The 14,794-nt window shown below is 36.5% G+C and overlaps 1 protein-coding gene across 1 annotated transcript in view; it reads right to left on the reverse strand.

Moving 5' to 3' along the window:
• NDFIP1 (Nedd4 family interacting protein 1) overlaps positions 1 to 14,794 on the reverse strand; it is a 57,254-nt gene that overhangs the window by 8,710 nt on the left and 33,750 nt on the right. Inside the window, exons 3-6 of the mRNA XM_086701671.1 lie at positions 10,500 to 10,630; positions 5,998 to 6,085; positions 4,991 to 5,115; positions 2,998 to 3,064 (exon numbers count right to left, since the gene is read on the reverse strand). Coding sequence (XP_086557797.1) covers positions 2,998 to 3,064; positions 4,991 to 5,115; positions 5,998 to 6,085; positions 10,500 to 10,630 — 411 coding nt within the window. The remainder of the gene's footprint in view (positions 1 to 2,997; positions 3,065 to 4,990; positions 5,116 to 5,997; positions 6,086 to 10,499; positions 10,631 to 14,794) is intronic.

Below are 14,794 nucleotides of genomic sequence, written 5' to 3' on the forward strand. Positions count from 1 at the left end.
ACCTCACTGAAAGGCATTATGAAAACCTACCTTCTGGGTTCCAAAACAGTATTTCAAGATAATTAAGCCCCCCAAAAAAGACAGGCTATAAAATATTTTTCTCAAGAAAAAAAAAAAAAAAAAAAAAAACCCCATCCCTCTTGTCAAGGTTTTTTTTTTTTTTTTTCCTGTCAACTGTACATATGCTGTCCACTAGGTGTCAGGATCCCCTTAACCTATTACAGCAATTCTTTTTACATTTTGTTTCGTTTTGTTTTTGTTTTTACAGCAATTCTTACATTCTCAACTCTAAATTTAATTTCTCTATTCTTAAAAATATATATACAAGTAGGGTTCACTCTGCCCTTTATTTACCAGGCACTGAAGGAGTGAGGCTGATTTTGTAAGTCTACACCAAAAGCTATTTACATTCAGTTTTCACCTCTTGTAACAATCAACCCCCTCCTCCCCCCAGGAAGGGGGTATGCCCCCTCTAATGACAGCTCACTCTCTTCTGACCTTCCTCCTTCAGAGCTCTTCCCTGAGTCTTAAGAGACATTTTAAAAACACCTTTATGGTGATACAATTCACATACCATAAGCTTCACTCATTTAATGTATACCATTCACTGGCTTTATTTAATTTTAGTAGAAATATAAAGTTGTACAACCAAAACTATTATCTTAACTTGAGAACATTTTTATGACCCCTAAAAAATCTGTACCCATTCAGCAAGCACTCCTCATTCCCATTCTGTTTGGCAGCAAAAGTAGTAAGTGACTAGACAGCAGGGGTTACCCCATCACGTGCTGGGTTGTGGAATCCTGGTGAAATGAGTGGTTAATCTGGAGTGGATGCCTACAACTCAGCTCCAGTCAAAGGGTGGGGGCCAGGTGGAAATATAGGCCTGTTTTGCTAGATATTCCAATTTTTAAGAAAGTAAAAAAAATTGAGACGTTTTATATGGAAACTCTTGATTTGTAAGTGACGGCAACTAATTTTTAAAAAACCCCTGAAAATAACTGTAGAACAAATTATAACTACAGGCTAGATGTAGCTCATGGAGTGCCAGCTTGAGAGCTCTGTGTAGACTTGTTCCTAGCAAAACAACAAACAAAATAACAAAACACCCAAGAATTGGTTCTCTCTGCAAGAGAAATTCCCAAAATGATCTAAACATTGGATCCAAATGCACAAGTTATATCCTAAGTGTCACTGTTTTTTCGCTTACTAGTAAGCAGTAAGATAAACAGAATGACTAATTGCAAGTATGGTAAATTCTTCTCCCAAGAAACTTTAATAAAGGAAGGAAATCAGTTCATTAAGTTTCTATAAATTATCTATGTTGTCAACAATCAACCTAAAAATACATATTTAATGATACATTTTCAAGAATAAGCAAGCCAAGAAACTATTCCTCCAAAGTAACTCTTGTATGGGTCATTTTTATTATTAAGTGCCTTAAGATTAAGGGGGGGGGGGGGTTATGATTTATCTTTCCTTAGAATTCCAAAGACTATTAGTAGAATAGATGATGCTACTGGGGAAGTGGGGGATGGTGTGATATAAGATTTGTATTTTCTAAGTAAAATTTAGGTTCACCAATGCATGGTCTATCACCTTGGGCAAAGCAGGTAGGTCCTGAATATATTAAGCACCTGTTGGGCATGGGTGCTACACTGTGCTAACTAGACCCATTAGTAGCGTTGCCACCAAGGATCTTGATTAAGGAGGTAACAAGGCGGCCCAAAACAGGAGACAGGAGAAAGCAGTATCATAGAAGTGGGCGAGGCAATTATACTATCTTGAACAGGATGACCCTGCTATGGTTCTATAGAAATGACAACAGTGATGGTGGTCAGTTATTGTATCATAAATATGTTCTTCACAAAGAAAGAAGAAGCCAAAACTATTCACCCCACTGTTCATTTCTTTGCTTTAAAATGTCTTAGAAGAAAAAAATTTTTTTTTTTTATTTTTTTTTCAACGTTTATTTATTTTTGGGACAGAGAGAGACAGAGCATGAACGGGGGAGGGGCAGAGAGAGAGGGAGACACAGAATCGGAAACAGGCTCCAGGCTCTGAGCCATCAGCCCAGGGCCTGACGCGGGGCTCGAACTCACGGACCGCGAGATCGTGACCTGGCTGAAGTCGGACGCTTAACCGACTGCGCCACCCAGGCGCCCCAAAAAAGATAATCTTAAGATGAACAACCTGAAATGCCTAGCATATTATATTCTTTTAATTGCAAAATCATTCTTATTCTCACCAGTACTGAACTAAAGAGTTCTAGAAACCCAATAATGATTCTTCCAGAAGTTATGTCTAGTAAGACTATACATTTTGTTTCTTGCTGACAGATCTGACTGAAGATTGGCCACATACATGCCTGAGTAGTTAGTTCAATTTGTTAACAATATATCTATAAATAATTTGGGGTTAAGTTTGTGAACCCTTTTGTCATGAATACTCTCAAGGGGAAAAATACTCACAAACTATAAAGTCATATTACCATGCCCCACTGGTCACATGGGAAACCTGAGAAGTATATACGAATGGGTTAGGAAAAACCTACCACTGAGAGACCTTTTTTTTTTTTTTTTTTTAATTTTTTTTTTCCAACGTTTATTTATTTTTGGGACAGAGAGAGACAGAGCATGAACGGGGGAGGGGCAGAGAGAGAAGGAGACACAGAATCGGAAACAGGCTCCAGGCTCTGAGCCACCAGCCCAGAGCCCGACGCGGGGCTCGAACTCCCAGACCGCGAGATCGTGACCTGGCTGAAGTCGGACGCTTAACCGACTGCGCCACCCAGGCGCCCCGAGAGACCTTTTATTAACCTGCTTGTTACTCTAATGGTGACAACAACCTAGCCTTTAAGAAATGTTTTAAAAATTATACTTACTATTTGGTAATATATTACTGTATCATAAACAAGATAAGGGTTTACTAAAAGCAATTTTACTTCTAAAATTAAAAATATCTTTTCTCTCCTTTGTCTACGTTAAAAGCACTTACCTAAAACCAGGAACACCCACCAGAGCCAGTACTGACCATCAAAATATCCAGGGAAATAGGTGGAAAACTGAAAAATAAAGCAAACAATTTTATAGCAGCTTAGCAAATACAATTTCACGTTTCAACCTAAGGGCACACAAAACACAAGACTTTTGCATACTAATGCTATCATTTAGCTCCTGCAATTTTTTTAAATGAAAATATTTTATGTATTACTGACCTGAAATGGTTATGACATATGCAGAGACGTTTCCTTTCATGGAAAGGCAATCTTGAGATATGATTTTGTCTTATAGACTCCTTGTTTTGCAGTGCTCAAATCTGTTTATTTTTTAAAAGGTTTTTTGTTTTTTTTTTTTTTTGCCCACGTAACATTCATCCTTCTAGAAATACATTTTGATGACCATTTGACTTTGCTTACCCAGTGACAAAACCAATTATTTTGTTCCTATTCTTCCAGGTATGCCTTCACTTTGCAAGCTTTATCATGTACAACACAATAATTCTATTCCTTTGCCAAATAATGGCACATTCTGGCCAATGGGACTTGAGGGCTGCTAAGGTCTTCTTGCATGTGGAGAGAAAAGCAAGAGTTGTCTTTCTTCTGCTGAGCACTGCTGTGCTTCTGCTGTGATGCCTTGAAACTGCTATGGCCGTTTTCACCCTGAGGGAGGAGCAGCTGTACTAACATGCTGAGCAGACGCGGCAACTGTCCCTAATGATGTCAATGACACACTGATTTAACTATCCTCCACGTCAGGGCTTGTTTTCATGGGAAATAAATGTGCTCCACGGTTTTCTAAGCCATGTTGAACCCGTTTTCTGTTACAGACCAGGCCATCCTGATACAAGCTGATTCACTCAATTCAGTTTTAAAATTTAGTCAGCTCTGAAAATTTTAGTTAAAAAAAAGATTGGTAACTAATTTTATCTCTGTTTTCTACTGGGGGCTTCAGTGTCCAAGAATTTAACACAGTCTCAGTGTTAAAATATAGCATTTTATTTCCTAATAGAATAACAATTTAAGACAGAAGGAACGAAAAACCTCTTTAGGACTCAGGCTCTTAACCTGAAGGCTTGTCTCAGATGAATATATATTAGCCGTCTGGGGGAAAAGTCCTTAACTTTTACCAGACTCTCAAAGGAACTTGCAATCCTAAAAATGTTAACAACTGGTTAAAATAAATAAATTTGAAAAACTCCAGCTGTCAGTCAACACCCATTAATTAGTTTATAATGCCAATTTATGATGGATACATTGATTTTATCTATAAAAGCAATAAACTTATATGAAATCGCATTATACGTTAAGAGACTAGATTTTTTTTGAAGTATAAATTACTTCAACAATTGTGACTACCTGATAACTCCCAGATCACTGATGATTCCTCTCTAATATACTGTAGAGATAAAGTCCCCTAATGGAGTAGCACTTGTTAAACAGTTTCAGCTCCCAGACATTTTGGTATAACCACTGATGCTACTGATAAACAACCCTGGAGGGGAGGGAGGAAGAGAGCTCTGAAGAGAGGGAAGAAGGGGGGAGAATCAAAGTGAAAGAAAGAGGGAAGAAGAAAGATAAACTAAAACTTTAGTAGAATTAGTGAGAGGGTGAGAGGAATGCCTATTTTTAATGAGACACCAAAGAAGTGTTATCTTTCTTTTTGTCATAAAAACAACTAATTTCAGAACAAACACACATATTATGCTATTATAAACATTAAAAGGAGAGAAAGCAACTTGTGAACAACCTGTAAGATAGATACCTTGGGGCCACCAATATTCACTAGATTTAAGTATAAGACTTGCATGCATGAACTAACTGCAAATGATTTAGGTTCAACTTCATGAAGCCAGAATAAAGACAAACCTAAAATCATTTTAAATGTAGAGATAATGCTAAGCAACAACACATGAAAAAAAAAATCAAATATTCAAACTTATTCCACTTCTTGTTTCTCAAAGGGTCTATCTTTTCTGGTATACAACTTACCCTGACAATCAGGATCCACTTAATTAGAGAGAGACCAAATCCTGAAATGGCCCCATACCTTCCTGCAGCTGAGGTGGTCAGACAAAAAGACAGGAAAAATCCAATCCAGTTAAAGAGGAATGCCACTGTAAAGGCAGAGAAGAAAAAAAAACAAAACATGTCAAACATGTCCTGTTATTATGGTAAGAGTGCCTTCTACACTTGCTTTTGCTTAAATGGTTTTTCCAAGGATAAAAGCCCAGCCCATCCACCATAACACTTCCCTTACCTCCTACATCCATTCTGTCTTCCTCCCAAAAGCAAACAAGAAAACATATCTATTGCTATTCACTTTCAAAAATGCCTTAACATTCACCTAACTGTATACTTATGACTTGCGCCCTTTTATGTGTTACACTTCAGTAAATAAAATAATCTGATTCAAGTTATTCATCGTCCTACTTCTATGAATCTTGACAGCTACATAGCATCGCCTCTAAAAGCACTGCATTTCCTTTATATCTAATCTTTTTAATACCGCAAATTAAAAAAATGGTTGCTCACTTCTAAGTGACACTCATGAACAGATAAATGCAAAATAACATCAAGGAGGGGAAAAAAAATCCGGCTGACTTTGATCTGTCAGAAAATAGAAGCTTGCAAAAAAAAAAAAGGCAAAATCAATCAGACTAAGGTCTTCAATTCCTACTCTACAGGTCAGGTCTGAGTAGGAGCAATGCCAAGGATCCTTGCAGACCTAAAAGATGAGGCTTACTTATTAGCTCATGTAAAAATACAGCATCCCCGTAACTACTTCAGTTATATTTTCTATAGATATAAGAGAAGACAAACAGAAGGAATATTAAGAAAAATGTATACTAAGTTCTGAACATCTCAATAAGAGGCATCAAATGCATACAATGTATTAAAATATTAGTTCAACTAGTCATTTTAATTCAGTCAGATACGGCCATACTTCAAAGCACTCTGGTTGGTGAGAGGTGGTCCTACTATGTGTATTTACTTACTGAAAAAAGTTAACATGAAAATCCCATCATTTCCTATCCTCAGCTGGTCAGCATCATCAAAGTCATCCCGACCCACAAAATCTTCATCCTAAATGAAAAGAGAAAGGTAAAATCAAGATGAATTATTTGTAGGCAAATGAAAGGCATCAAGAAAAATAAGGAAAGGAATAAAAGTGAGTACCAAGGAGAAAATTTACCGCTTTGGCTCAATTCAAAATAATGAGCATTAAGGTTCAGTATGTGTTAAAAGCTTCATTTTGTCTTTTAATAAAAGATACAATTAGAGAACAGGCAAATCTTTCTTCTATCTCTATAGTTTTCTAAATGAACTGTTCATTTTATAACCCAAGTTCTTTAAGAATACACTTCAAAAATTATAAAGTTCAAAGAGAAGTATTCACTCGAATATATCTAAAGGAAAAATACATATTTGGCTTAAATTTGCCTCACATTCTAGAATCAGTAACCCAGGGCCTGCTGAGGGCCCAGATATTAGTAACCCAGGACCTAATTAAGAAGTTCAAATTTTTATAAGACATGGGAGAAAAAGAATAGCAAGATCACACATGAAGAGGCTGTGGGGCTGCCCAGTGCTCAACTTTACAACCATTTTGTTCACATTAGCATAAAGGTCTGAAACAACCTCACTTCCAAGCTTATTGGCGGAGAGGATCCTTTCCATCCTAACTTGAAAACATATTACTCCAAGTCTAGGAGGAACAGGACCCTGACTACCATTAACCATGTGGCCCACCTTTTCAACTGATGTACGTTATGTGTTGAAATACTGAAACACATATGAATATACACTTAAAAGTAAAAGCCAGATTTGTACACAGTCCAATGAAGGTTCCTCAAATGCACAAAAGGAAAAAAAGGGAAAAAAAAAACTTTTAGGGAGAATCCAAACTCACCCTACACAGACAGAAAGGAGGCTGGGAAATCCCTAACAAGCTAGGGTTCACCTGGGGAGGGTGTACTGGAGAAACGGAAATGTAAGGGGCAGCTTCCATTTAAAACTTAACACACTTCGTCTCCTGTTAGAAATTTTTACAAGAGGGGCACGTGGATGCTCAGTTGGTTAAGTGTCTAACTTTGGCTCAGGTCATGATCTCACAGTTCATGGGTTTGAGCCCTGAATTGGGCTCTGTGCTGACAGCACTGGAACATGCTTGGAATTCTCCCTCTCCCTCTCTCTCTGCCCCTCCCCCACTAGTGCTTTCTCTCTCAAAATAAATAAACTGTTAAAAAAAAAAAAAAAGGAGGGGCACCTGTGTGGCTCAGCCGGTTAAGCATCTGACTTTGGCTCAGGTCATGATCTTGTGGTTTGTGAGTTCGAGTTCTGCATCAGGTGAGAGTGAGCCCTGCTTTGGGTGAGCTCAAGCCTTGCTTCAAGTAAACCCTGCTTCTCTCTCTCTGCCTCTCGCTCACTTGCACCCTCTTTTTCTCTCAAAAGAGGAAGGAAGGAAGGAAGGAAGGAAGGAAGGAAGGAAGGAAGGAAGGAAGGAAGGGAGGGAGGGAGGGAGGGAGGAAAAAATTTTACAAGAATGTGTTTGTTTTGTTTTTTTTTTAAATACTAAGTACCCAGTTTCTGACTTCATATTAGGAAAATAAGGCCTTGCCTAATTAGAAACTAATTGGGTTGTTTTGTTTTTTTTTTTGCATAAATACTCAAAGATATACTACAGAAAGACAGGGAAGTAATTTCTAGTAATACTGCAGGTGCTTTCTTTTAAAAAAAAAAAAAGTTTATTTATTTACTTTTGAGACAGAGCACTTGCGCAAGCCGCAGAGGGGCAGATGGAGAGGGAAAGAGAATCTGCACTGTACGCGCAGAGCCTGACTCAGGGCTCGAACTCGTTGTGAGAACATGACCTGAGCCTAAATCAAGAGTGTGATGCTTAGCCAACTGAGCCACCCAGGTGCTCCTTGTAGGTGCCTTCTAATTGTTCTTCCTGTCCTTGGTATCTGTACTATCATTCCTCCTACAAATTGCTGCTGGGTTAATGTTTCTAAAACACCATACTTGTCTTATCATATCCCTGCTCAAAAACTTTCACAAAGATTCTGTGTGACCCACACATAAGCCTACATGCCTCACCCTAGCATTCAAAACATTCTACAGCCTATAGTCTGGTCACAAACTCTTGGCTCAAGCAAAATCAAGTACTACATTCACAGACCCTTTCCCACACTGGCTAAATTCATGTCTGCTTTCTGGACTTTTCCTTTTGGAATGTTCTTATCCATCAAAACTCAGGATCCACTTCAAATCCCATTTCCCCCACAATCACATAGTAAAAAGTCACAGTTCTTCATGCTCACGGCACCTGTGCTGCTTAGATATTGGTATTTGGGGGCCTTTTCCCCAGCTGTCTTTAAGTTCTTGTATAGCAGGAGTACTGCCTTATTCAAAACTTTCTACCTATCCATTACAAAATACATAGCACATTGTAAAAAAAAAAAAAAAAAAAAAAAAAAAAGTGGTCTATACATGTTTGCTAAATAACGTTTAACAGGTTCCTAAATATGTATCCTTGTCAAATAAAAGTATTCTAAGGAGTTCTGTTATTAATCAGAGCTAATCTCCTGGTCTATTTCCATGGGACAGTTACCATATAATATAAGGGAACTAAAGAACACACATAGGACTTTAGAGTCTAGAATACCTGGGTGTGACTCTCACCTGTGCTACTTATTAGCTATTATGACTGCGCAAATTACTTAATTTCTCTGGGCTCAATTCTGTAAAATGGGGATAAAATAATCTCCATCTTGCAAGGTTGTTGTAAGGACTGGAAACAATATACTAGAAACTGAGTACGTGCCAAGCATGTCGCTGGCTTCCAGTATTATATGAAGACTGTTTTGTCCTTAGACAATAAGCTCCTTGAAGGTTGGTAGCTTCTCCCTGGAAACTACAAGAACTGGGCACACACTATCATATGGAATCAGCCTAGTCTAGGCTTATGAACTATTATTTCTATCAAGTAGTGGTTTTAGGAGCCTGACTCCTCATAGTAGGTATGGTCTGTCAACAGTCCTCTACCCTAAGGCCTGAACTTCTGGGGCCTATGCCACTGCACTGTCCCGGCTAAACCTCTGTTTTTGTTCTTATTATTCACTCTAGTTTCCTCTCAGGATGAGTCTGGAACCCTGACTGCCCCTACTCTACATTTTCCCAATACTGGCCCAAGGCCCTACCTGCCATCAGCTTTAACCTGGATGAGTATTTATGAAATCACATCTAGTCACTTGCAGATCTGACATCAAGAACAAAGAGTGCCTTAAAATCTCCCACTGGCTTTCATCACACCCAAACTACAGGATCCGAATTCACTATGTCCTCACAGACACAGGAGTGGTCTGGACTACTGGTGACATGAGATTCACCTAGACAATTGCTGGGGCCCTGTTATAAGTTTCATAAGTTTAATTCTATAAAGATGAACTTATTCTCTCCATAAATCTCCCTATCTACCTAACGCCAAAATATGAAATGTGTAGATCAAGGCAAAGTCAGTGTATTTCCTAAATCAGCCCCTGCTCTAAGACGTTTCAGTTAGGGCAGGAAAGTTGAGAAAATGGTGGTGGAAGTGGAGATACAGGGAAAATTTAAACTGGCCTGACTAGTGATTTTTTTTTGCTGATCTGTAACTTTTATCACATCATTTTCAGGAAGAGGTAGGAGTTTGTTATCCCAAAAGAAAATGTACTTGTTTTTTAAAAAAATAGCTGTACTTTCTCAAGAAACTAAAAATAGAACTACCCTATGATCCAGCAACTGCACTCCTAGGTATTTACCCAAAGGATACAAAAATACAAATTCAAAGGAGCACATGCACCCCAATGTTTATAGCAGCATCATCAACAATAGCCAACCCATGGACAGACCCCAAATGTCCACTGACTGATGAATGGCTAAAGATGTGGTATGTGTGCATGTGTGTGTATATACACATATACACACAATGGAATATTACTCAGCCATCAAAAAGAATGAAACCTTGCCATTTGCAGTGACATAGATGGAGCTAGGATGCATTATGCTAAGCAAAATAAGTCAATGAGAGAAAGACAAATACCTTATGATTTCACTCGTATGTGGAAGTTAAGAAACGAAAGAGATGAACATATGGAAGGGGGGAAAAAGAGGGAAACAAACTACAAGAGACTCTTAATGATAGAGACCAAGCTATGGGTTGACGGAGGGAGGTGGGTGGGAGATGGGCTAGACAGGTGAGGTACTAAGGACGGCACTTGCTGCAATGAGCACAGGGTGTTGTATGTTAGTGATGAATCACTGACTTGTACTCGTGAAACCAATACTGCATTCTATGTTAACTAAAATTTAAACAATAAAAAATTAACTGTACGTTTATGAATTAGTACAATCATAAGCAATACATCAAAAGTGGGTACTGAAAAAAAAAAAAGTGGGTAATGAAGAGACCCTAATTCCCATAAAGCAGCAAGCAAGTAACATGGTAATTTGGACTTACTCTTCCAGGAACCAAGGGGATAGTAGCCTCAGCCTTTGTTCTCTCAGCTTCATCATAACTGGGCAGTGTTGTTGCCACATTGTAAGACGGAGGCTTTGGAAATCCAGACTCATCTTTGTAGTCAAAATATGCTGCAGAATAAAAAGGAAGTCATAATTAACTGACCATCAGCTAAACGCAGGAAAAAGATGATTTCTACTAACTCTGGAAAACAAAAACCAGCCATACTTCTAAGGGTACATACAGAATAACTGAACCAAACTGTTCATATAAGAATATAAGAGATTGAGAATGATTTTTAAATTCATCCACCTTTTAATTATTTAAGCAGATTCATTTAAATCACTTTGCCTTCCCTCCCAAATGCCTTGGAACACTTTTTTCAACTGTCACTTGATATGTTCACCAAAGGCACTCAGTATTAACAGTGGCATAAAGACAATATTTAAGCCAAAAATACATCACCTGTGTGTCTGTAAGCTGTACCATAGTTTCCTCCCAACTATAAAGAGGAAAACCAACTTAATAAAAAAGTTAAAATTCATTTCCCACGAGTTTATTCTGGCACTTTGATTCTTACCCATTAGTTTTACCAGGTACTGTTTTCTATGATGTGCCTAATCAGTTCAGGTAACTAATTCAGTTACAGGTAACTGAACTGAGGTAACTAATTCAGTTACAGAGCCATCATTTATCTGAATTAAATCTTTCATTTCCTCTTTTTAATGTATCTTCATTCTCATTAACTTCTATGATAAGGAACTCAATATTTATTAGAAAAGATATATTTAAAAATCTATTAAATTTCTACACCATTTTTTTTAAAAAACAAACATTTTGAAAAAAGTCCTATAGTTCATCAAGATTAACATTTTTCTCTCTTCTTTTTCTTCTGGTTAATTGTAATTAACTTCCAATTTTACTGTAATATATTACTGAAATCATCAATCAATACAATTCACCTCATTAACAGAAAAAAGAAAAATTCTATTGTATTCACATGGACACAAAAAGCATTTTACACAATTCAACACCTACTGATAATAAAAAAACACTTAGCAAATTAGGAATAAAACTTCCTTAATTTGATCATAAGTCTCTACAAAATACCTAGAGTCAATATCATAATTAATTGCAAATTTTTAAAAGCTTTCTCCCCTAAGATTAGAATTAGACAAAAATGCCTACTGTCACTACTTCCTATCAAACATTACCTTAAAGATCCTACTAGTTCATATAATATGGCAAGAAAAGGAAATACAAGACAGAAGTATTAGAAGAGAAGAAATAACTGTCCTTAATCATGGATGACATGATTATAGACCCAGAAAATTCAAGAGAATCTACAGACAGCCTATTAGAATTAATATATGAATTTAGCAAAGTCTTTGGATGGATATAAATCATCAATTGTATTTCCATATACCAGCAACAAACAGAAAGTAAAATTATATATGGACCATTTTTTACAACAACATGAGAAGTAAATCTAGTAATAAATATATAAGTACTCAATGTTGAAACCTATAAAATACTACTGAGAGAAATTAAATAAGATCTTAATTACATGGAGAGATATATCATGTTTACAGACTGGAAGCAGTATTATAAAGATGTTAATGCTCTTCAAACTGATCCCAGATTCAGTGCAATTCTAACTAGAATTCTAGCAGAATTACTGTTTTCTTTTGTTACAGTTTATGGAAACTGACAAACCTATTTAATTGTAAAATGTATATATATGCAAAAGGCCAAGAAAAACCAAAGCAATCTTGAAGCGCAGTTAAGTGTGAAGGACCTACATTACCAGATATCAAGATTATAAAGCTCTACAATTAAAATAGTAGGGGATGGGCATAAGGATAAATAAACAGACCAAAGAACAAAAAAATGAGTCCAGGGGTGCCTGGGTGGCTCAGTCGGTTAAGCATTCAACTTTGGTTCAGGTCACGATCTCACAGTTCATGCGTGGGTTCAAGCTCTGTGTCAGGCTCCATGCTGACAGCTTGGAACCTGGACCCCACTTCGGATTCTGTGTCTCCCTCTCTCTGCCCCTCCCCTGCTCACTCTATGTCGCTCTCTCTCAAAAATAAATAAACATTAGAATACTGAGTCCAGAAAGAGATCCACACATATATGGTCATCTGATTTACAACAAAGGTGACACTGTAGGGCAGGGAAGAAAGAATGGTCTTTTTAATAAATGGTGCTGTACCAACTGCTGATCCATACAGAAAAACAAATTCATCTTGACCACTATCTTACACTATACAGAAAAAAAACAATATCAGATGGAATATAAATCTACATATGAAAATAAAATATTAAAGCTTTTAGAAGAAAATATAGGAAAATGTGTTATTGAAACTAAAGCTGCCACCTAACCCAATTTAAAGAACTTGTTTTTTTCCATGTCAAAATTACTATTTAAGATACATGCACACACATACATTATAATATATACATTAATGTAATACATACATATATAATTAATGTGATACATACATTATAAAACACTGCATAATCTTCTATCAAATTTCTTTTTATTTATCAAGTCAAACTAAGTTATTACAAACAGAAATGTACAATTTAAATTAGCCTACTAACATAGTAATTCTGAATACATGAATAAAACTGATACCTACCACCTTAAGTTGAAGAAAATTAACAACATGTTTATTTCCCTATTTCAAAATATTTTGTAATGGGATCCATCAATATACACACTCACATCATTTTAAGTTACCAAGAAAAGTTTAGTGACAATCTTTCAAGTTTATTTAATACATTCAGAACAACAACAACCAATATTTGTTAGACTGTTCAATTTATATATCACAAATTAAAATACGTAGAGTGTGCGAAATAATGACTTGTGCTCTTTTTTTTCCCTACCAACATGCATGTGTCATATTGTTTCTAATCACTTTCCTCATAAATGGAGTAACAGGTACACATAGCATTTATCTGAAAAAAAATTAGCAATGTTAATTTAACAACAAAGGGGGAAAAGGCCGTTTAAACCATTTTAGAGGTTTCCTTTTTAAAAAAAAAAAGTCAAAATGGAAAACCCCAGTTCATACACAAAAAATTAATGTTCTTGAGTAACTTATGATCCCTAAAAAAGATTTCCCTGAAACTTCACTCATCTGAAACTCAAAGAGCTCAGTAGAGACTCAGGAAGTTAAAAGTTTGGGTGTTTATTTTATTTTATTTTTATGTATTACTTATGTATTTTATTTGTTTGTTTGTTTTAAAGGCTTCTGTGTAGTTAGACAAAATGCTATAAAATCCAAAGACTTTATTCACAAGAGTATTCTTCAGGCTCTATTCTAGAAGTAGTTTACCTCTAATTTATACCCAATCTCAAGAAGCTTCGTTTTTTGCTGTTGAGGGCCACAGCAAGATTAACAACAACAAAAGAGAAAGATTAAAGGGATTTCTGTAAGGACAGCTATGGGAAATACCATCTGACAGCTAAGGGAGAATCTGATTCTTGAATCAAAGTTCTACAAATGTCAATGAATAAAGGCATCACTATAGTATAGAACAGAATATCTTCCAGATAATGTGTCTGGTTGCAATCCCTAAATCATAAGAAAAAATGTAAACAAAGAATATGAGATATAAGTGAATAAGGGAAGGAAGTGTTTGAAAAAGATTTGTCTCAAAAATGGTTCTAACTTTTTACAATTACAGAAAGTACAAACTCAGATATTCAGGAAAAAAATTACCTCTTAATAATTCTGGGTAGCTAAATATAAAAGACTTTTATCATTAAAAAAACAGGAACCAAATTTCTTATTAATGAGTTAAATTTTCAGTGGATGTATTTAATGGATAACTAGTACTTATAGTCTGGGTAGAAATGAGTAAATACGGCATGGCTTTGCAATTCTTTCCCAAGTCTTGGTGTTTTCATCTTAATTTGATTCAAGGAGACACCCTGCAATTCCTCAAAAACCGGAAGTTAGCATTGTTAGTTTTAGATGCTTATAAATAAAAGAATCTTAATACAAGGATACAGAGTTCAAAATTTGAAGCCAGAGTAGAGGGAAAAAACTTTCTGACCTGTGTTCTTCTTAATTAAACGGCAGCCTCAGGGCCCCAGAGACTACCAACCAAAGTAAGCCCTCATCAACTGACAATAGCTGCCCAAATACTGTATTGAAAAGGATTATGAGGCTCTTTGGGATAAATGCTGTCTTCAACTTGCCTATCTACCCTGGCAGTAGGATGGGTTCAATGGTGGCACCATGCACGATTTCATGCCACATTTCTCTTTTAGAGAAAAT

The sequence above is a fragment of the Puma concolor genome, chromosome A1 (assembly GCF_028749965.1).
Source record: "Puma concolor isolate L17-30 chromosome A1, mPumCon1.1.hap2, whole genome shotgun sequence".
NCBI lineage: Eukaryota > Metazoa > Chordata > Mammalia > Carnivora > Felidae > Puma > Puma concolor.